This window comes from Lygodium microphyllum, chromosome 12 (genome assembly GCF_053477565.2).
Source record: "Lygodium microphyllum isolate KBCC chromosome 12, Lygodium_microphyllum_v1.1.10, whole genome shotgun sequence".
Classification (NCBI taxonomy): Eukaryota; Viridiplantae; Streptophyta; class Polypodiopsida; order Schizaeales; family Lygodiaceae; genus Lygodium; species Lygodium microphyllum.
The window spans coordinates 125,991,224-126,015,511 of NC_141146.1; the positions used below are offsets into that span (position 1 = coordinate 125,991,224).

The 24,288-nt window shown below is 40.3% G+C and overlaps 1 protein-coding gene across 1 annotated transcript in view; it reads left to right on the top strand.

The window, feature by feature from the left end:
• Window positions 1–648: 648 nt before the first annotated feature.
• Window positions 649–24,288, top strand: part of TPR2 (Tetratricopeptide repeat (TPR)-like superfamily protein) — a 61,588-nt gene continuing 37,948 nt past the window's right edge. Inside the window, exon 1 of the mRNA XM_087690012.1 lies at window positions 649–883. Within this exon, the coding sequence (XP_087546138.1) occupies window positions 791–883 (93 nt within the window). The 5' untranslated portion in view covers window positions 649–790. The remainder of the gene's footprint in view (window positions 884–24,288) is intronic.

Consider the following 24,288-nt stretch of genomic DNA (forward strand, 5'->3'; position numbering starts at 1 on the left):
ATATGTAAATTTAACATACTGCGTCACCCGCAAGAAGGAGCTAGCAAGTGTTCACTATCTAAAACCATTTTTGCTGGAAGATATTAAAAATATACCAATTTTTTTTGAAGGAATTAATTTTGAAAAACTGTTCCTAATCATATAATTGTGATTTTGTAAATTTAATATTTAATATCTATTTCTTCAACTTTCAAAAATGTTAAAATTTTTCAATTCACCCAAAAAAATCATAGCTTAAATAAAGAGTGGCTATACTATACATTGACACAATAACTGAGACCATCCACATGGTTTGGCTATTGCTACTCTTTGATTTGACATTGTTGCAGAGGGGGCAACTAGTACTTCTCAATTTCCTATGGTTGGGGCAATTGATCCTTATGCTTAATATAGAAGCTTTTGGGCCCTCTCATGGTTGGTCTGTTTGTGTCTCAACGACCCATGAGCCCTCTTGACACCTGAAATGTATATTAAGATGTGAAGCGCCTTAATTGTGACTCATATAGGTGCTTTGAACAACGGGAGCTAGGAGAATCTAAGCTGGGAGTGCCTAGTATATAGATAGATATATAATTATAGATTTTACCTTAAAACCTTTTACGTATATATAATCATATAAATATAGATTTAAACACATACTATAGGTACAGAAATGTGTACAGTCACTGCATTCATTCTCTCCACCATTCACGGATCGTAACTTGAGACTTAAGTAACCACTCTTTAGCGGATTATTCATAACCTGCATCGTTCGTTGAGCAAACTCGAGACTGAGAACAACCGAACAAACATGGCGCTGTGGCTGGATCCCGACTCAGCCGAGGCCCAAGCGGATTTAGATGCCATCACCGCCCTCAAGGAGTCTGCAGCTGTCGAGCTCAAGGTTTGCACAGTCGACACAAAAACCCACTAGTAAATTTCTTATTCATATGATTATGAAGCATGAGAATGCCAAAATTAACGAGTCAAGAGTGATTAAGGTCGATCATTTGTTTCTTCACTGTTTATTCCCTCAACCTTGGCATTTGGTGGATCGATAGCGTGTCACTAGGATAGCTACATATTGCTAAGACGTAGACTTACATGTTAACCAAGTAAGCCGAGGAGAGTAATCTTGTTGAGGTTAGAAGTAAACACCAGCTGGGGTTGAAATGAGAGTTTCTATGGATGCCTTTGGCTATAATAGGTTGAATGAGCGTTTCCTTGAATGCCTTCGGTTATGATGTTGAAACCATGAAACGGCTGGTAGATCGAAAGCTACCTTATCAGATTTCTGATTATTGGGTTGGAGAATGATATAGGGTGCTCAAAATAGGTTTGAGGTTACTTGGGGCAAGCTTATTATTGGAATAGACAAGGAAATGGATGAATGTTGCATGTATTTGTGGATATATGTGTTTGACACTCCAAGGAATAGATGCCAGGCTGTTGCAGTGAATAAAGGTGGTAATAAAAATATTTGGAATCTTAGGAAAAAATAATTCAAGGAGCTATTAGCAACAAGGCAACAACTTTGCTGGAGTTATTTTCCAGCTGCTCTCATCTTCTTATTTCCATGCTATGCTCTATTGAAAAGGTTTCAACAAGCATGAGATTGTATTGATAGACAAGCAAACACATGCATGGGAAACAATTAAGTGGATATGGGTGTTAGGCTAAAAAAGGTGTATTACACATTAAACCTTCATTTAAATGGCCCCAAAACTTAAAGAAATTGGAGTCATCTACTGACTTTGATAGATACACAGAGGGGAAGCGGTATTGCTTTAATTTGTAGTACAATGAGATATTGGCTGATTTCTCCAAAAATTTCAATACATTGGGCTGTCACAAATGACTAGCAATACCGAGAATCATTTTGTCCCTTGATCTAGCTACCATTAGGGCATAGATTGAACCCTATGCAGGCCAAATTGGAGATGGGCATTCCCCTTTAGATCAGCTGCAAATTCTTCTATTACAGCTGCTACCTTGCTAACCAAGACTTCCATTAATGGGCACGGATTCCAAAGTGGCTGAGAAGCCCTAATTTTTTTTTTCAAATTAGGGTTTTGACAGCATACACACTGCTCTCCACCTTCTAACTGCAGAAAATGGCTGAGGATCTTGTTAGAGAGGTGAGAGATGACTGAGGAGAGAGAAAACTGGTTGATCTGTCGCTAGAAATTCCCCGGAACTGCCATCATCTGCTGTTCCAATCCTTAATCCGGCAGTTGCTTGTTGTGTTTCAGCCCCAGATCAGGTCACTAGTGGCTCTTGATCCTGTTGGAGCTGTTGCCTATTGCCTGGGCTTCTCTTGGAGCTGTCACCTCAGTTCTAGCTGGCTTGTGGTAGTTGATTCTCTCTCTCCAGCTGCTGTCCTCCTCAAAATGGCTTTCCCATAGCCTCAGGCATCCCCAAAAAGCCTCTATCTAGTTTGCATGGCTGGTTCCTTCACTAATTGCCTAGTGCACAACTTCTAAAATGAAACTCAGGCTCTAGACTAAATTTCCAGCAATTATTAAATAGCTGAAAATTAAAAATTTTAGTGTCCTTGTCTAGTAATTGGCCTCTACCCATCCACATTTAATGTGCTAAGCCCTTTGAACTTGAGGACTTCGTGTTCTACCAAGTTGTCGATCAAGTTGATAAGATTGGGTAGGTCCACTTCCGCGGTATTGTTTGTCCTTGTTGCATTCAGATTTTTGGCTGTGTTATCCGCTTGGTTTAACTTTTGTGGATTCGATCTTCCTTCTATCTTTGGGTCTTCTCTTAGTGGTGGGTTCCTTCAAGTTCTTAAGTTCGAGTGTGTTCCTTGTTAATTACAAACAGTCCTCAACTTACCCTCACTGTGTGCGTGTGTGTGCTCTTTTCTGTGCACTGTGAGAAATCAGGCTTTAGCTTTTCTCAATTGTCTTGTGTTCTTGAGTGAGCTTTCTCGTGTGTATATAGTGTGTGTTTGGTGTAGCAGCTCAAGCAAGTCCCCCCACCATGCAATTCTTGACATGGTATCAGAGCCGCGACATTGAGAGAGGCTGATTTTAAAGGCTGAAGTGAAGGAGAAGAAGCAAGGTTTGAGCAAGCAAGCAACGGGTAAGAAGCTCTCCTATTTTTCCATTCTCTCTCTTGGATAGTGCCTGTGGAGGCACTGGAAGTAGGGTGGAGTGAAAATCTCAGATTGTTGTGAGATTTGGTGTGCAAGCAAAGTACTTTATATTCAACGCATGATCCCTTTAGGGCTTTTTCGCAGTTATTTTGGGTATCTGAGGCCGTTTCAAGCCTTGTTTTAGAGAGAGAAAATACCCTTAGACTTGAGGGGTTGATCAATGGGAAAGTGGTTCATCTTTTGAGACATAGGTAACACCCATAGCTTCAGAAATACCAAATCTTTGCATGGGCTGAAATTGTTATCTCAACAAATGCAAGTGCCATTGAAGATCCAAGTTGCCAATGGAGCTTATGATTCAAGTAATGAAGTGTGTCTAGGCACTCCTATTACCTTATCTCCTTCATATTTCATATAAGTGGACTTGATTACTTTGGAAATGGGACCTATAGATGTTGTCATTGGCAGTGATTGGTTAAAGTTCACTGGGAAACTTTTGTTAGACTTGGAAAATATGCAAATGGAGTTTAAATGGAATGGACAACATATAGAATTGAAGGGCATTGGTAAAAAACAGTTGGAACTCGTATCCATGAAGAAGTTACGAAAAGAAATCAATGCAAGATTATGTATCTTCACTCTTTTGCTTGTGAAAGTAGATGAAGAGCAGCCATCAAATCAGCCCCTTCTTCTTCAAAGAAAAGGGATCCAAGTTTAGAAGAGCTATTGGAGGAATACAAAGATTTATTTCAGCCACCATCATCTTTGCCTCCAAAGAGAGAGATTGACAACCCTATTAATTTGCTGCATAATACAAAACCCATCAACAAATCTCCCTATCGCTTATCAAAGTTTGAAAAGGAAGAGATGGAGCGACAAGTCAAAGAGTTGCTACAGATGGGTTTAATTCAGCCAAGTCAATTGCCGTTTGCCTCTCCTGTGCTCTTGGTTAAGAAGAAGGATTGATCTTTTTGCATGTGCATTGATTATAGGGAGTTAAACAAGTTCACGGTGAAGAATAGATATCCGATTCCACGCATTGATGACCTTTTGGATGAGCTCAAATATGCAAAGATCTTTACTAAGATTGATATTCGTTCGTATTATTATCAAATTAGAATGAAGGAAGGAGATGAGTATAAAATAGCCTTTAGGACTGAAAGAGGGTCATACCACTTCTTGGTCATGTCATTTGGGCTTTCAAATGCGGCCACTACTTTTCAAGCTCTTAGGAATAAAATATTGTAGTCTTCCTTGTTCAAAATAGTCCTTGTATTCTTTGACGATATTCTCATTTATAGCAAATCCAAGGAAGAGCATTTCATGCATGTACGAGAGGTCTTTGACATATTAAGAAGACACACACTCTGTCAAAATGTCGAAGTGTTCTTTCATGGAAGATGAAGTGGAATACTTGGGTCACATTGTAAGAGAGCAAGGCATTCGAGTTGATCCCAACAAAGTGACATGTGTCAAAGAGTGGCCTACTCCTATAAATTCTACTTCTTTGAGGGGTTTCCTTGGATCGTATCCCTTCTATTGGAGGTTTATAAAAAAATATGCTCATGTGGCAGCTCCTTTGACCAATAGGTTGAATAAAGAGGCTTTCTTTTGGGACTCCATAGCCGATAAGAGTTTCAATGAGCTAAAATCTCTTTTAGTTTCAGCATCTATTTTTGTATGTCCGGATTTCTCTAAGGAATTCATTATATGTGTGGATGCTAGTGGGAGAGGAGTTGGGGTTGTTTTATATTAAGACCATGGAGTTATAGCTTATGAAAGTCGCAAGCTTGATGATAAGGACGTCAACTACATGTCTATGAACAAGAGATGTTGGCAATTTTGCATGCTATTAAAAAGTGGTATTACTATATATATGGCAGCCATTTTAAGGTTAAAAGCGATCATTGTGTGTTGAAATATATCATTTTTCAACCAAATTGGTCTCCTAAACAAAGGAGGTGGCTAGCTACTCTTCAAAGCTATGATTTTGAAATATCCTATATGGCTGGAAAAGATAGTATTGTGGCGGATGCTTTATCAAGAATGTGGACATGTTTCATCTCTACAATTTCAATTGTGCATAAGGATTGGATTCATGATATCCAAGAAGAGTATTTGCTTGATGAGCAAGCGTCCAATATGATGAAGGAATTTCAACAAGGCAAAGGAAAAGAGTATCCCAATTTCAAATGGCACAACGGTTTTTTATGGTATCATGGTAGGGTCTACCTAACACCACAATCTTCTTTCAAAGACCGTATCTTGCATGAGATGTACTCTTCACCTTTAGCGGGACACCATGGGTGGTTCAAAACATTTGACAATATCCATAAGAGCTTCTATTGGAAGGGCCATTGGAGGGATGTCAAGGATTATGCTATGCAATGTCTTCTGTATCAACAAAATAATGACTTCTCTCTTCTACTCGGCGGCTTACTTCAGCCACTCCCTATTCCTCAAGGCAAATGGATTGATATTACGATGGATTTTATTGTGGAATTACCTACAACAAAGCATGGGTGGAATAGCATTTATGTGGTGGTAGACCGGTTGACTAAATCACCTCATTTCATCCTTACCAAGGCTCAATTTATAGCAAAGCAAGTGGCTGAACAATTTATGAAATGTATTTTTAAGCTTCATGGTATGCCATTGAATATCGTATCTGATTGTGATACTAAGTTCATGGGAAGTTTTTTGAAGGAGCTTGTTCACTTCTATGGGAATAATTTTGACTCCTAGCACGGCATATCATCCCCAAAAGGATGGCCAAACGGAGCGTGTCAATAAATGGTTGGAAGTCTACCTTCGACATTTTTGCCATGACACTCGAGCTTCGTGGGATCATTGGCTACATCTTGTTGAATTTTGTTATAATAACACTCATCATATGAGCATTGGCATGTTGCCATTTGAAGCGCTTTACAGATATAAAGTGCAAATACCGTCAGCTCTCTTTCATAAGATGTGAATCCACAAGCTTATGTTGAAGTTGAGAAAATGGAAGCTTTTTTACATCAATGTAAAGAAAACATTAGAAAGACACAAGATGTTATGAAGGCTTATGTCGATGAAAAGAGGAGGCCTTTGGAGTTTGAAGAAGGAGATTGGGTATTTCTTCAAGTGCCTAAATTTAGTTATGCTTCTCTCAAAGGCGGTCATAATAAGTTGGCTCATCGTTACTATGGGCCTTATCAAATCCTCAAATGAGTTGACGAGCTTGCATACAAGCTTGATTTGCCTTCTTCAACAAGGATTCATTCTACCTTCCATGTTTCCCAACTTAAGAAATATGTGGGTCCAGCCATAAAGGTTTTAGAGGAATTACCTCCCATAGATGAAGATGGTCTCATCATTTATGAGCCCGAAAAGATTATTGGCAAAAGAGAAAAGGTTTTAAGGAACCGTTCATTGCTGGAATACCCTATTTAAATGGTGAGGTTTGCCCATCGAGGAGTCTACTTGGAAATCATCATCATACCTTGATTCTTTTCCATGGCTTTTACAGGAAACAGAGTAAAATCTTAATAGGACAGCTTGCTGTATAAAAATTCTGTCATAAAAATAATTGCTCTAATGTCATTAAAATTGGATTTTTATGGCAGTGCTGGATACTAGAGATTGTCCTCTACATTTCTATAGCTCATACATGGTGATTGGACATTTCTTCTTCAAGTTATGGCCATTCTTGTGCAGCAGCCTGTTTTGGACAGTTTCCAGTAGCATACTCAAATTTCATACTTGTACTTCATTGACATATGAGATATTCTTCAACTTGGAGTTTCATTTCAGCATGGATCCATTACTTAGAGAGCTATCCTTGTAATCTTTCCTTGTAAATTGTCCCAATTTCAGCTCTGAGGACAAAGCTCTTTTAGGTTGGGATGGCTTACAATAAAGCATAAATGTCTTAGCCTAGGGTTAAGTATAAAAGGAGGGAGATATAACATGTGAAGGATCTTTTTCCGTTTTGAAAAATACAAGATTTGAGGTTTCTTTCCTCCCACTATCTAAGAGGGTGTATACTCTTAGCCACCAAGATCATGGGGTGCATATTATGTCCCAAGAGATGCTATACAAGAGAGATCACCTTGATGTATGTTTCTACATAGGAAAATGTTGTCGACATTTTTTACCAAAGAACTATCTCACGAGAAGTTTGAGGCTTTTTGAAAGTCGTTAAACTTGTTACCCTTTGGTGATTGATCTTTCTGTATTTTCATCACATTGGTATTGTAGGGAGGTGTTAGAATTTGCCAATTCTATGGGCAGTGCCCGATGTTTTAGTTGTTTAGTTTGTAGTGTGAACATAACTAAAGTAACAAGTTGTGTTATTACCTTTAGAGTTAGCACTAGAGTTAGTTGACTCTAGTTGAGTTAGGGGTTAGGTGTACCTTAGACCTAAGTTGTACGTTCATTCTATTACTTTGAGTTTAGTTTAGTAAGTACACTCTTACGCTAGCTTAAGCTTACATTGTGTAGTGTCTCTCGTCTATCTCCCCTCCATAGTTGGCTGCATTTCTCATAGAAATGGATTACAAAGGGCTGTATTTTAGCGATTTCTCGCAGCACAATTGATCCACATATGCACAATGACCTTGTTACCTTCAATGTTAGCCTCCAACCATAGTACATTGGAAGTTTCAGAAACGGGAAAAACGAAACAGAAAAAAATGGAGTTTTAAAGTTTTGGCCAAATTTTGGAAACGGGAAAATGGTGTTTTAGATTGTACAATAAAATAAATACGGTATTATGTGGGTATGTAAATATATCAATGCCTATAGTAGCATGTACTTAAATTTCATATAAAACTTTGAGTCTTTATATCACATGATTAAAATCATGATTTATTACACAGGTCATGAGTGAAGACTCAATGGTTAAGACAACTCAATACAGTTAAGACTCAATTTTCAAAACTTTAAATAACAAAATAAATTGTAGTTTATAACTTATGAATCATCTGAAGATTGACATAAAGAACAGTGGAACCAAGATGCACAATAAGTAAAGTCAAGATACAATGATAGATATAACTATGTCATGTGAATAATTTGTTTAAAGTCCAGTGAGCACTGAGCACGGAGTATTAGTAACTATTGAGTAATAAGTATTAATATCAATGAAGAATTTGCAACTACAATGCTAAACCGACTCTTGAGGTATCATGACTGCAGTCTCCAGAGTCTATATCACATGAGTCATGACTCATCTAGATTCCAAGGATGTGTACACTATCTCCTCGTCTGACTTTAAGGGATCTGATCCAGAAGATGATAAAGCAGCCTTAGTCTTAGTCTTTGGCTCTGACTTTGTATGTGATGTATGACCACACGTGGCCCTCGCTCTAGTGTCCCTAGCTCTCCTTTGTGTACAAGTCTCATACAATAGTGTCAATAGCTCCTCATAGAGCAGGGAGTAGATATCCCACTCCTCCTGTGGTATCTTCGGAATGTCACTATCTTTTTTATATTAATTTTGTCGACATTCATCTGTAAAGGTGAATGAGATAAAGATATGAAAGAATATTCAACATATCATTCATTACTTGTGAAGGCTTAGTGGATAGAGTGGTCCTCTCAAGAAGTTGAAGATTGCAATGGCAAAACACTAAATGCTCCAACTGGGCTGTTGGGAGCTTGTTTATCTTTTTGGTGTGGAAGAGGGTCCATGTGCTGAAGTTTCTCTCGGTAGGCTCTAAACTACAATCTTGTAAGAGGGCATGAATGACAATGTGTTTCTATTCAAATTTCTATTCAAATTTGAGAGATCGAGGTTATGTAATTACTAATAGGCAAGCCACAAAATCAACATTTAAGTAGACAATAGAGCCCTAAACTACAATCTTGTAAGAGGGCATGAATGGCAATGTGTTTCTATTCAAATTTCAGAGATTGAGATTAGGTAATTGCTAATAGGTAAGCCACAAAATCAACATTTAAGTAGTTAATAGATTATAGAACCTAGGTTGCTTAATGCATTAGATTATCAATATTCAAAACATAAAAGTCATGACTCACATACCGAAGTAGGAGTACAATTAACGTATTTCTCCCACCAAGAGATGGGTTGAAGCCGTGTCTCTTAAGGTCTAGGTGTGGGTTGGCCAAAATGAAGAGAATGATTGCGGAATGCTAAGAAATCATCCTCTACTGTCCTTATTATATCTAGATCATCCTCTATGAGGCGTCTCATGTATTCCATGAAGCCCTCTTTCAACTCCTCACTGCTTTTCACTGCGCCAAAGGGGATGCAAGATATGCATGACAACATGGATTGGTTTGTGAAACCAATCTTATCGTGCATTTCGCAGTGCACGAATCTCATCAACCCTTGAGAGCGATAGATGATAGATGATAGATAAAATAAGTTAGAAGCTTAGAAGTTAGAAGAATCATCAATGAGTTGCTAATACTAAATAATTACATGCGTAAAAGTTAAATAGTAACTTACTCGTCTTTCTACATGAAATCAACTTGGGGGTGGTCAAGAGGTTCGAGCTCCATATTGGAGTGCAATTTTTGATTTTGCTATCTGATGCCCCTTTGTTTCCTTTAAACTATAATACAGATTTCTCTTTTTGTCTTTCTACTTACTTTTCTCTATCGAAAATTGTATTGATTTTTATGAGATTGTGTAAAAAGCTGTTGTGAAGCAAAGCCTCACCAATTTTATTGATATACTTGTATAGAAGGCTCGAAGTACTCCCCTCCATAGTAGTGATGTGCAATATAGTGTAAATAAGAGTGAGACTTTTAACCAATGCCTCAATCTCAATCCACCAACACTCATTAAAACAACACGCCTAAAAGCAAGAGCCTTTGGTGGCTCTCTCTCTCTCTCCATGTGAGCCACTCCTGGCATGCAATGGTTTATATTAACTTTGGAGAGACTTGTATTAGCATCTCCAATAGAATAAACATAAAAGCAAATCTAGTGGTAGAGGATTTCAATAGCTTAAGTGTATTATTGGCAGATGGCCTTTTCTTTGCAAATCTTACTATGCTTGGTTTCGTCTTGAAGATATCATCCATGATCTACCCAAGATGTTTGCCCAACATCTTTAATAAGCAAGTCAAGGCAATGGGAGGCACATGGAGTCCATACTATGCTAGAAAACTCCTCCTTTAGCATACGTTCCATAGACACACAATTGCTTCCATTATCTGTCACCACTTGCACCACATTTTGGACTCCTATTTCCATGATGACCTGTGGTATGTGCTCCCAAATGAAAGCTCGTGTGATGGTAAGACCTAAGACAGAGGCATTGATGGCCTTAATGAATATGGTGCCTTTGCATGAAGACACCAAAACATTGTATATATTCCTTCGGTATATATCCGACTATCCATTACATAAAATTGTGCATCGATATTTTGCCCATGTCTCCTTCAAGGGCTTGAATTGAGTCTCTATGGATGCTTTTTCTTTTCAAAGCTCTCGTTTCTATAATGCATTCGTGGATGGACCTTCCCACTTACACCCTATGCTCGTCTCTGAAGTCTTGTATGGAGACTTAAACCATACAAGGAACCCCTTTGTCCACCGCCACTAGAAGATGACAATGGGTTTCTTTTTGCATTTGGATCTAATACGGATATGGATGTACTTCTTTTTAATGGGCCATTGTCATCTCCAATTTGACTAGTGTCACTATGTCCACTAGCCTCTCCTTGCTCCACTTGTGCTTTATTATTTGTATGTGGTGTTGGATGAGAGGATTCATTCTCTCGTAGCTCAATCCCCATACATTCTTGGCACCAAATATGGAGACTTATCGTTACTTCTGTTGGCACATTTGCGCAAGGCCTGATATCTTTGTTGGGGACGCATGCCAAGTGGTCTTTCACGTGGGATAGACTCACGGATTTCTCCAATCCACAATATACCGCCACTTCTTTGATCCACTGGAGCCCTTGTATCCCTTGATTGGAGTAACATGCCTCCAAAATAGATATGGTGCTTTGATTAGGTAATGGGAGTTTGGAAAGTAAGTCAAGAACTTAGAAAAAGATTAAAGGAGGAGGAGGAGGAGGAGGATGGAAGAAATGGCCGTCTCCAAACTTGGGCTGCTCAAAGTGAAAGAGGAGAATCATAGATGCTTGTGGAGAAGGCATAGGGACTCACAAACCTTGTGCAACTGTTGAGATTGAGGCATAGTAGCATGACTAGATGGTCCACTAGAAATTACCATGCCGGTAAACTATGGTATCAATTGATTCACACTTAGGTAAGCTTCATAGAAACATGAAACGGGGAATGGGGACAGGGACGCCAAACCTAGGGAACGGGGATGTGGGAATGGGAACGACATTTAAAAAATTAAAGTTCATGAAAAAAACTTAATATTTCACTCATAATCCATGTGGACTCTGGAGTGTTAAAACTTAAAACCAAGGTATATAATCCACAAGGACAAATCATTTTAAGTTTTAACTTTAAGATTTCATGTATCATTCTAAAACTACTCATTAGAAATTGAATTGCAACTTACAAGGCTTAAGAGGTAAGCTATTCAATTATAAATAATAAAAGGCATAATACATATGTCATAAATGATAAAACAATGAACAGTGAACTAAACTTTAAAGTCTAAGCTGAAAGAACATGTCTATGGTTCCATTGTCAAAAAACTTAAAAGATTATAAATATGAAGTTTAATCTTTGAAAGAACATGCTCATTGCTCCAAAAAAGACTACAAATATAAAGTTTAATCTCTAGACTGAATCAAAATGTGGCATGTCAAAATAGCCCAAAGAGCAATTGCAAGACTGCAAGACTCAAGGTTTGGCGTCTTGTCCCCATTCCCACGTCCCCGTTCCCTAGGTTTGGTGTCCCTATCCCCATTTCCCGTTTCATGTCGTTCCCATCTCCATTCCCCGTTTCATATTACCTTTTGGCTCATCACACTATCATCAATGATTATAATATCATATACAATGTACATGTGTCATGTATCATGAGACTCATGATAAGTAAACTAAATCAAAGATCATCATCATAATATGAGGTTGCTCTAGCTGCTTTTGAAGTACTAGCCTCATCATCATGTGTACCATGAATTGATGCATCTCCCTTAACATCAGCATGTGTCTCTTTTTCTTGCTGCATCTCCCACTCAGTGAATGGATCGGGCTTTGTTGTCATACTGTTATATAATATCCTCAAATTAGCACTAACGAATACTAGATCGTTTGTCCTCTCCACACCAAGACAGTTCCTCTTCTTTGAAGCAATGTGAGCGTATGTACTCCAAAATTGCTCCAAACAAGAGAAGCTAACTGACGGACTCAAAATACGGATGGCTATTGCAACTCAGGACCATCCGAACCATAGTCCTCCCACCACAAAGCTGCCCCAATCTTACAATGATTCTCCTGTGCATCCCCACAGCCAAAGGAACCCCGAAAGCTCCTATAACATGAAAGCCGATCTCTGATCTTTCGTCTAGTGTCATGATTAGGCAATATAAGTCTCCATGCATCCATAACCTCAGTGTCATTCTCTTGACCCTTGCCCTGGAACTTAGGATCCACAACAAATGTAGCTGTATGCATGGGTGAGCTATAGAAGTTCCACCTCGTCACAACTAAATGGCGTATCTCCTCATACTCCTCATCATTTGGTGCCAACTCTTGCAACTTTTCATTCAGCCTATCCATAGCCTCTTATACCTTGCCAATGCAAGGTTGTATAGCATCCATAACCCTCAATAAATGTACAATAGGTGATACCATAGTATCTATCTGCATTACATCATCCCAAAAAGTGGAGTTATTTGCTTTCCCCAAGTATAAGATACTTGTAGGAGTATCTATCAATGTTGATGAGGTAAACTGATCACTAAGAAATAATTGCCTCAAGGCACCACTGCATTTTCTTAACCTACCTAGCATCAAGAAGTTAAAGGCAAATCTGGTATTAGAGTATTTTAAAAGTGTCTTTTTCAACTGCAAAGAGAAGTGATGGCGAAGAAACTGGTGATTCAAAACAAAGCTAACCATTTGAGCTCCTTGCTCTATGACAGGTGCAATCCATGATAGGTTACTAATATCCTTTAGTAGGTTGTTCAAGTAATGAGTCATACAAAATGAAACTATGATATGCGGATAATATCCCTAGATAATAGCACCTGCTGCCCTATTTGCGGGCTCTCCATTTGCAACAAATCCCACAACATGCTTTGGGCCAATAAGCTTAATACCTGTAACCCACTTTGCTGCAAGTACATCTACTAACTTTCCCGTCCCCAATGCATCATGTGAAGATATGAAATACATTTCCCCACGAGAATAAGCAACCATAACATGAATGGATTGCTTGCGTGTATCACTCCAACCACCAGCAATCAAGGAAACTCCATTTTTAGCCCACATGCTCTTTCTAGTCATTGCTGCTTGCTCAACAAGTCACTTTTCCTTGTCGAACAAAGTGGTGCGTAAGGTCTCTGATGACAGAGGTACATACGCAGGGCCATACTCACCAATCTTCTTGCATATCAATTTAAAATACTCTGACATGGCTGCACGAAATTGAATGTGGTCATGATAAAAAAAGTGTGCCACTAATGTATCCACCTCTTCCTTCTTCTTGGGATCCCAACTAGCATCAAGTGTGCTCTGCCTACGTGCAACATGTGGCGTTGTTGATGCCATGGCCGATGCAATGCCTACAATAGATGTGGAGGTAGCACTTCCTGATACTGACCCTGCTCTAGATACATTCGATGGGGATGGTGTCACAAAAGCTGCAGGGTCAACTGCAACACGTCGTGGTCTAGATGCAAGATAAGCTTGTTGACCTGCTACATGGTCATGAAGCTCCCTTTGCTTCTCCAAGGTCACATTTGGACAAAATTGTACCTCTGAATTTGGCTCATGTAGGAGATGAGCTCCGATCTGATTATGGATAAATATTAAAACGGAACAAGTACCAATTGGTATTCCATATTTTAATATTTAAGTAACTTTGAAAAATTAAAATAAATAAAAATTCGAAATACAAATGCTCGGCTCAATGGATTACCTTGTTTGCTCCACTAGTTCTCTTGTATGGGCAAAGCTTGCAAGTCCATGGTCGAGATCCTCCACCACTCAATGGGCAGTCAGCATTTACTTCTTCCCACCATGACCAATCATCGGACCTTCTTCCTCGACCACCAACCCGACGAGTGGGGCGGGAAGATGAAGCCATTTCAGGCTGAAAATTGAAATTAAAATGGCTCAAGAGAAGTGAGAACTCGAGTCTCGAGGGAAGGGAAAAGGAGAGAAGGGAGAAGAAGAAGAGAAGAGGAGAAGAATGGAGAACTTGGAACTTGGAGAAGAAGGAAGAAGAGAAGGGAGAAGGAAGAAGAAAAAAGAGAGGTTGGAGGTGGGAGGAGACGGGGGATTGGCGCGGCGCAACGGGGAAGGAGGGGTGCTGCGGATTGGTCACGGGGGCAGGAACGGGCAGACGATCTTGGGCAGGAGCAACACGCGGGAGCAAGGCAAAATGCGCAGTCGCAGACGATCCGGACAGGAGTATTGGCCGGCCAAAGGTAAGTCGGTGCCATGTGGCATTTCCTGTCCTGTTTCAGACAGGGAATGTTCCACCAATTCTCAACATATCCCATGACGGCTTCGTGCCGGGGACGGCGATTCCGCGTGCTGGGGGGTCATTCCGGCCGTTTCCTATCACTATGGTAAGCTTGGGTAGGTACCTCATGTTGTGAATATCCCACAGGTATGTAAGGTGGAGGACAATCCTCTCGCATAAGTGCATGTGTACCACCTAGAAGCGAAAAAAATAGAGGTCCTAAAGGTTGTGTCTATGTTTGAAGAACCCCCCCGGTGTGGTGTGTGATGTGGTATGTAGAGTTTAAAAGGGAAAAGTGAATGGTGTGAATGGTAATAGAGATGCAGCGGAAGAAGTGGGCGGGATGGGTTGGTTTTGAAATTGAGGTGTAAATGAGATGGATGCATTAAATTGATTTTATTGATTTAAGGATGGAAATTGAAATGAAAATAAAGTTGCAGAATGCATTGAAGATGACTTCTAACTTTGAGAAACATAATTCAAAGAAAGAAAGTTAGAAGAAGAGCTATTGGCTTTTTCTTATAATCCCTCTACGTGTGTTAACACACAAGAATTAATTTTCAAGGGAAACTTTTCCATGATCAACATACTAAACTCTATCTTCTTCATGCTCTTTACCAAAATGTTGCAAAGGAGTAGAAGTAAAAGAGGAAGAAGGAACAAAAAGAGGAATTTGTGTACCTTGCACTAGAGTAGTAGGAAGAGTTTGAAAGGAAGGGACATACACTGGATTTTTTTCTTCAATAGGGAGACCCTTCCATAATGGAGGTCTCGACAGCCTTGTAGAGACATACTCTGGATCTTTTTTTTGAACAAGGGTACTTATCTATGATGGAAGTCTCGACGGCCTTGTAATGTCATCAAATTTATGTGTAATATGTGATGAGAAAGAATCATAGATACCTTCATTGAGTAGGTGTTCTCGCAGTGTAATTCTTTTGTTAAGCTCTTCTATTTTCTTTCCTTTGTGAGCAATGATCAACTTTAGCTCCTCATCTGAAATAGGATAAGGTCTTGTTTTTCTAGTGTAGTTAGAAGTATCTCCATTCGTGTTGGGGTAGAGTGTGGGACCCACTCTTGCTCTGTTTTTAGCAAAGGTTGCCTTGGAGATTGTTCCATGCCATCTTTCCTTTGTTGTTCCTATTTCTAAAGACCGGCTTTCTAATCAAGGGCCTAGATTTCTTCAATGAGTACCTAGCTTTGATACTGTGTTAAGAAATGCTTGACTACAGAATATAAACACAATCATATGACAAATGTATAGATTGATAAAAGAATATAGTTAGGGTTAGGATAATATTGAGACAATGAACATAGAAGATGAAAAAAATTGAATAATGAATAAATACAATGCTCAATGTAGCATACACACTATGCAAGGTGAATATTAAATGTTGAATTCCGGTCTTTTGGAGACCGGGGCAGAGAGAATGAGCTGAAGAGTGTGCTGTACTCTGATGGATATTGAAACATAGGAGGCAGGCTCCGAGAATGTTTGGCAGCAGTAAACACAGCTTTGTGATGGCCATCAATGAGATAGACAGACAAATATTACAAAAAACAACAAACGAAAGTAATTGTTGATGACGTGGTTGGTAGTCAAGACAACTGATCAACAAAATAGCCTTGTTGAGCTAAGATATGCATTACATGTTGACTAGTCTCTTAAACAACCCCAAAACATGCTTATTTAATGAAAAACACAAAAATGGTGTGCGATTCGAGAGAGTTTTAGTGAAACCCTAAATTGGGAGGGTCCATCCACATCTATAAATAGACAGGCTGACTCCATTCAGTCGTCATTTTTTTTGTGTAGGTTTCTCACTCTACTGTGCAGATTTCAGCCATTAGCCACCTACCATTTGTTGTCTAGCCATCACCAATTGTAGCCCATCAATATCAGCCCTAGGCGGCTTGTTTCTAGCCATTGCCTTGTTGTTTGGATGTCTCCATTTGCTGGGCCATCATAGCACCTGATCGGCTTGCGTTTTCAGCATATTGTGTCATGTGACAGGTTGTTGCCATCCCTCCCACCAAGCGACTATTGCAGTATGTGCGTTTTTGCTTATGCCTAGTCAGCTCATGCCCACATTCAGATCCACTTTGCACACTTCTCACATGCATGGTAGGCACACTTTGGGACTCAATCCCAAGTGTACTCCATTTCCCCACCTTATCCACCCTATCGATCTTATTTGAGTACTACCACTCTTGCCATTTCTTATGAGCTCAACTCATCTGGCAAAACCAACCCATAGCATAGCATAATCAAGCATAAACCATGGTGAAAACATCAATGGCATCATAACATATGTTGTTGTCCATGGAACTAGATGTAAACCATTGAAATTTGAGCATAATTTGATCATAATTGATCACCTGCTGATATGAGGATTGATCACAGACTGTTGCAAATGTGACTCCAAACTGATCACAAACTCATTGCAAAAATTGACCAGCAATTAGTGCAAAAACTGATGCACAACTGATCTAAAAAGTAACCATAAACGGTTCTCAAGTTGATTAAGAACTGAGCTGAAATTGATAATTTTGTCTCAAAATTGAGGCAAAATTCATGCTAAATTGATCATAAGCTGATGCAAAAGTATAGTTCTAGTGCTCGGGTGAAACTCATACTCATCTGCATACATCTCACAGTGACTAGTACACCAAGTAGTGATCTCATGGCAAACATGTTGAGAATAAAGGCTCTCGTGCCTTTAAATGTGCTCGGGTGTGAACACACCCTTAGCACTTGTACTTACACATATATATCTATCTAAAAACCTAAAGGTACACTCGTCATTGTACCTAAAAATATGCACTCTCTGCTCTGCTCTCTCTCACTCTCTCTGCCTCTCCGCAGCTAAGGGACACTTGCTATCTCAATCTTCGTGCCGGACCTGTCACTACAAATTGGTATCAGTGCGGGCAAGAGACAACTCAGGTGTTACAGTCCCAGGTGGACTTGACGAGCGTCAGTAGGCAGTCAGTTACGAGCGGCAGTCGCGCTGGTAGGCAACAGTTGCAGGCAGTGAGGACAGACGATAGCTGCAGGCATCATGGGTAGTCGCATGCAGTGAGGACAGTCAACAATTGCAGGCACTGTCGGTAGAAAGTAGACTGTTGATGGCGTGAGTCAGTCAGCAGGCAGCCATCTCCTGAGTCGAATGATTTTGCCTTGGACAGCAGTGGGGTCCATGGTGGGACCAATGGGCAGCACAAGCGATGTGACGTGATAGGTCACGGCAGGCAGCGGATAGCGTGTGATGGGCAGCAGCTGACATGTGACCGGCGATAGGTCATGGACCTGAATGGCCATTGATCTGCAATCCTTCTTTTTTTTTTTCTTTTTCAAAATTTTGAGTTTTCTTTAACCTCCTCTCCTCCGAGTGTTCGCGCATGCAAGCACAGTGTGCTAATCTTTGCAGGTTTAGGCCCAGAAATTTGGGGCTTTTCTCGAATTTGGGGATCTCAATGCAGAATTGGACAATCTGACTCAGAAATTGTGAAGTCGGTGCACATTTTCCTAGGAATTTTGGGGTCTTTCACATTTTTAGTGAAATTCTTTCAATTTCATTGAAATTAGTGCACGCAGGACTTGGAAAATTTGGGGATTTGTCCAGATTTGGTGCGAGTAAGATGCAACAATTATATTTGTCTTAGAAATTGCAAGAATTTGTGACATTTTGTCCCCGACATTTTGGGCTTTTCATGTACATGCACAAATTGGGCTGAAATTTACCCAATTTCTCGACATTGATGCACATTGGACCCCGTGCAATTTGGGGCTTTTGCAGTTTGGGCAAAATCTGTGCAACATTTGATCATTTTATGTAAATGCAGGTTCAATTCCATGCAATTTGGACATCAACACTTGGTAAAATTTGGGGGTTTTGCTGAAATTGCTCTATTTTGGCAAAATTGGCCTGTTCTATGCATGGCAGAGAAAATGCAGATGTGTGGTTGACCATACGTGTCAAATTTTATGCCCGTGGGTACATGTACAACAGAAATTGCAACTAAAATTTTGGGATTTCTCATGTAATGTGATGTATATGCCCTTGGAACAGCTGTAATCAGTTGTGGAATGCTGCAGCACATGGTTTGGTGCTTCTGAAAATTTAATTACAGATCTGAAATCTGTGCTTCTACGTGGTCATTTATTGCTGGTTGATACTTGTTTGTACCTTGGTCACTTGGATGATAGTTTGGGCCTGCATTTGCTGATTTTTTGGTCACATTTGGGCAGAAAATCATGGCTGGCAGTAGTGACAGTAGTAATCTCATGCACATAAAGAAGCTTGAAGGAGCACATAACTTTGCAGTTTGGCAAAAGTAGTGCTACAATATCCTGTTGCAAAAGAAGCAGGCAAAGCCGATCAAAACACAAGGGGCAAAGCCCGCAGATATGGAACATGACGATTGGGATGAGTTAAATGAGCTTGCAGCTCAACCATCGAGCTATCGATTTTTGATGCCTTGCTGTTTAACATTGAAGGTTTGGATTCTGCATATGCTATATGGACTCGACTGGAAGAACTGTATGCACAGAAGAGTGTTGCGAGCAAAGTGTGTTGGCTGAAAAAGCTTATGGATTTGTGTATGAAAGAGGGTACATCAATGTCTACTTACTTGAGCGAGTTTAACTCCATTTTCAGGTAGCTGGTTGCCTTGAAGTTCATGATTGATGAGGAATTTAAGGCTACTTTCTTGCTTGGCACTCTAGGACTGCTATGAGTTATTTTAATGTGATCCTTTTGTATGTTGATGTAGAGAGTGCTTTACTCATGGAACAAATGAGTCGGCAGAACAATGCATCCAGTAAGTCTTCCAGTGCTTTAATCACGTGGCAAAGATGTTGAATGCCATCATTGTGGCAAGAAGAGTCACTTTAAACGTGATTGCTACAAATGGAAGAAAGAGAAAGGAAAGGGCAAGAAGACAGATGATAGCAAGGAAGAGAAAAAGGACAGTCAGCCTAAGAAGAGCAGTGTAAAAATTGAAGAGGTGAATGTAGTCACTCATGACAGTGATAGTGGAAGTGACGTACTCTGTCTCTTCACACTTTGGTGCATATGCTTTACTTGCAGATACAGATGATGACATGCGTATATGGATTCTCGATTCAGGTGCTTTCTTTCATATCACCCCTCATCGTGAGTAGTTCTTTGCCTATACAGGGGGCCAACATTGTGTTGCCCATCTTGGGGACAACTATGCATGTGACATTGCGGGTATTGGCAGTGTGCAGTTGCAGTTTCAACATGGCTCTGTCTTCACACTTCAGCATATACAGCATGTATCTCAGCTCAAGAAGAGCTTGATTAGCATAGGGCAGGTGGATGATGATGGTTTTCATACCACCTTTGGTGATGGAAAATGGAAGATCTGTAAGGGATCTAGGGTTATTGCCAAAGGTTGCAAGAATGATACTTTGTATCCATTTCATGTATTTAGTGTGTGTGACCATGTTGTTGCCGTGACCGAGCACCCAAGCGTTTCTTTGTGGCATGGCCGATTGGGACACATGAGTCAAATAGGAATGAAAGTGCTTTCTCGTTTGGGTTACTTGCCTTGTTTTCGTTATGTTGATTTGGAGCATTGTGATCATTGTATTTATGGTAAACATGCACAGACGTCTCATAAAAAGTCTCTTTCGTTGAAATTTTCTCCTCTAGAGTTAGTACACTCAGATGTATGTCAGATGCCAGGATTATCTTTAGGGGAAAAGAAATATTTTGTCACCTTTGTCAATGATGCTACACGAAAGGTATGGGTTTATCCTATTCGTAGCAAGGATGAAGTGCTTAACAAGTTTAAAAAATTATTGGCATTGGCTGAAAATCAGACAGATAAGACACTTAAGTGTCTTCGCTCTGACAATGGTGGGGAATATGTAGCCAAGGCCTTTCAGGCATTTTGTGACAGCAAAGGGATAAAGAGGGAGCTCACTGCCCCTCATAATCCACCCCAAAATGGAGTTGCAAAGCGTATGAATCAGACCATACAGGATAAGGTCCATATGATGCTGTCTCATGCTGCATTACCCCATTTTTTTGGGAAGAGACTGTTATGACAGCCGTACACTTGATTAATCGGTCACCAAATAGGTCTTTGGGGGGGGGGGGGGGGTGGAGTTCCCCAAGAAGCGTGGTCGGGCAAGCCACCTTTATATGCTCATTTGAAAGTGTTTTGACTGCGAGGCTTTTGTGCACATTCGTAAAGAAAAACGCAGCAAACTTAAGCCAAAGTCTTGTAAATGCATTTTCCTAGGATATGGTAACGAGGGTGAAATGGGGTATAGATTGTGGAATCCCGAGAAAAGGAAAGTAGTACGTAGCAATGATGTTATCTTCTGGGAAGATCGCATGCATAAACAACCCGAAAAGACTGAGGAGGTCCGTAGGGTTGTATTTCGGGAAGAAATACCTTTTGGACAACAAAATGTGCCCGCTGTACAGCAGCAAGTGCCTGCTGTAAATGAACTTGTAAATGCAGGAAATAATGGTGGAAATGATCAGCCAGCTATTGCCCATGATAATGAGCCACTACATGTGCAGGAATAGCCAGGACAACAAGTTGTTAATGCTGATTTGGAGGCTGAAATACCAGGACAGCAAGCTGAAAATGCTCAACAACCAGCAAACAATGATTATTGGGTTAGGAGATCGTCTAGGGCTACTAGACAACCTGACAGATTTGTTCATGGTGCAAACAATGTGGCTAATTATGTCATGTGGACAGACTGTGGTGAATCATCTTGCTTGAAGGAAGCAATGGACAGACAGGACAGTAAGAAATTGTATAAAGCCATGTTGTCAGAAATGGAATCTCTTGAGAAAAATGGCACTTGAAACTTGGTGCAGTTGCCTAAAGGGTAGAAAACACTTCCATGCAAATGGGTTTACAAGATGGTCACTTTTGGTTTCTCACCAAAGTACAAAGCAAGATTGGGTGCAAAGGGGTACAAGCAGGAGCATGGAATTGACTTTCATGAGATTTTCTCTCCTGTAGTCAAGATGATTACATTGAGAACCATTTTGGGCTTGGTTGCAGGTGAAGATATGGAGCTCATACAGATGGATGTAAAGACTGCGTTTTTACATGGTGATCTACATGAAGACATATATATGCAGCAACTTGAAGGGTTTGTGGAAAAAGGGAATGAAAAGATGGTATGTAAACTCAAAAGGAGTTTGTATGGGCTGAAACAAGCACCAAGAGAATGGTATCATAAGTTTGATACATTCATGCAATCTCAAGGTTTTCATAGAAGTCAAGTGGATCACTGCTTGTATACTAAGCAGGGGCAGCAGATGACAGCCTAATTATATTGGTTATGTACGTTGATGACATGTTAATTGCTGGCAGGGATACTCATGCCTTGGATTCACTGAAGCAAAGTCTTCATGGCAGCTTTGACATGAAGGGTCTTGGTGATGCAAATCACATTCTTGGCATGCGAATACTCAGAGATAGATCAAAAGGCTTACTCTATCTATCTCAGCAGGAGTATATCTCCAAGGTTTTGCAGTGTTTCAACATGGAGGGAAGGAAAACAATTGGGGTTCCATTGCCTCCATATGTGAAACTCAGAAGAGGACAGCCCTACATCTAATGATGAGAAGGCTGAAATGGCCAAGATACCATATGCTTCAGTTGTTGGCAGTTTAATGTATGCTTTGGTTTTGCTACACGTCCTGACATTGCCTTTGCAGTGGGAGTGGTTAGCAGATATATGGCAACCCCTGGCAAGAAGCATTGGGATGCAGCGAAAGGTATTATGAGATACCTCAAAGGCACAAAGGAGTTGTGCATCTGCTTTGGAAAGCAGAAGGCATCTGTCGTTGGCTTTACAGATACAGACTATGTTGGTCATGCAGACTGCAGAAAGTCCACTTCTGGGTATGTGTTTACTTTTACAGGAGGAGCAGTCTCTTGGATCTCCAGGCTACAAAAGTGTGTTGCATTGTCTACTAGAGAGGTAGAGTATGTGGCTGCTACTAAGGCATGAAGGAGGCTTTTATGGCTTTCATGTCTGGTGGGAGAGCTTGGCATCACAGAGTTACCTGTTCTCCATTGTGATAGTCAGAGTGCTATCATGCTAGCATGGAATCCTGTCTTTCATACAAAGACAAAGCACATATAGGTGAAGTACCACTTCATTAGAGATGTACTTGACAGCAAGAGCATTGAGCTTGTCAAAGTGCATACAGATGATAATCCTGTAGACCTTCGTACGAAGGGTCTTCTAGCAGAGCTGTTTGCTCATTGTCGACAAATGATGGGAGTTGGATAGATATATGTATGAAGCTTTGTACATACCTAGACTTACTTGTTTCTTTTCTCCTCTTAAGGCACATTGCCTTTAGGTGAGAGATTGTTGGGAATAAAGGCCCTCGTGCCTTTAAATGTACTCGGGTGTGAACACATCCTTAGCACTTGTACTTACACATATATATCTATCTAAAAACCTAAAGGGACACTCTCGTCATTGTACCTGAAAACGTGCACACTCTTTGCTTTGCTCTCTCTCACTCTCTTTGTCTCTCCGCGCCTAAGGAGCACTTACTATCTCGATCTTTGTGCCGGACCCATCACTACAGAACATACTGTCAACGCAATGCCTTGGATGCATGTTGAATACATCCAAAATCCACTAAATACGATAGCTGTCCATAACTAGAGGAGGGGAAGTGCTACCTTTCCCTTGAGCATTAGGCAATACTCCGGACCCTTGCTCTGCTGAACTTGACGGAGCCCAAACTAAAGTCAGCTCTAACTGAAAGGCATCTAGGTAAAGTTGCAACAACTGAGGATGGACCTTTCTTTCCTTATGTGCCAAATCAGCTCATGTACCAAAATATCATCTAGTTCCTCAATCTCAGGCTGAATTTCAGTAAACATATCCTTCGGCACATCACCATGAAAAGGCCTCAACAAACTGATATGAAAGGCATTGTGTATCTGCCAATGTGGAGGTAATTTCAGTCGATATGCTACATCGTTAATCTTCTCCAATACCTCGAAGTGCCCATAGTATCTCATACTCAACTTCGGATACAATCTTTCTATTTCTTTCATCTTTTTCAGCCTTGCCTTTTCAAAATGCAGCAATACATAATCACCCTTTGCAAATTGCAAAGCATGTCTAGGTCGATCAGTTGCCTCTTTTACTTTTCTTGCAATCTGTGAAGTGCATATTTTATCTTTGCATAGGCTACATCTAAGTTTTCCACATAACGATCAGCCTCAAAGATCTTATCCTTAGTGTGCAGAATAGGTGGTACCTTCTTGCCACCCTCAACCACCTCAAATGGAGCTTTGCTCGTAGAACTATTCACTGTGTTGTTGTAGGTAAACTCAACCAATGCTCTTTCCACTGTGTCTTGTGGTTTGAAACATAGCACCTCAAAAGATCTAACACTGTGGAATTTGCTTCCTCAAACTGATCATCTGTCTGCGGATGGAAGGATGATGAGAATTTCAGCATGGTACCTAGATTCTCAAACAAGCCCTTCCAAAATAAACTGGTCATTCAGGGGGTCTCGATCACTAATGATTGACCCTGGCATACCATGATACTTAAAGATGTGCTGCGAAAACAATTGTGCCATA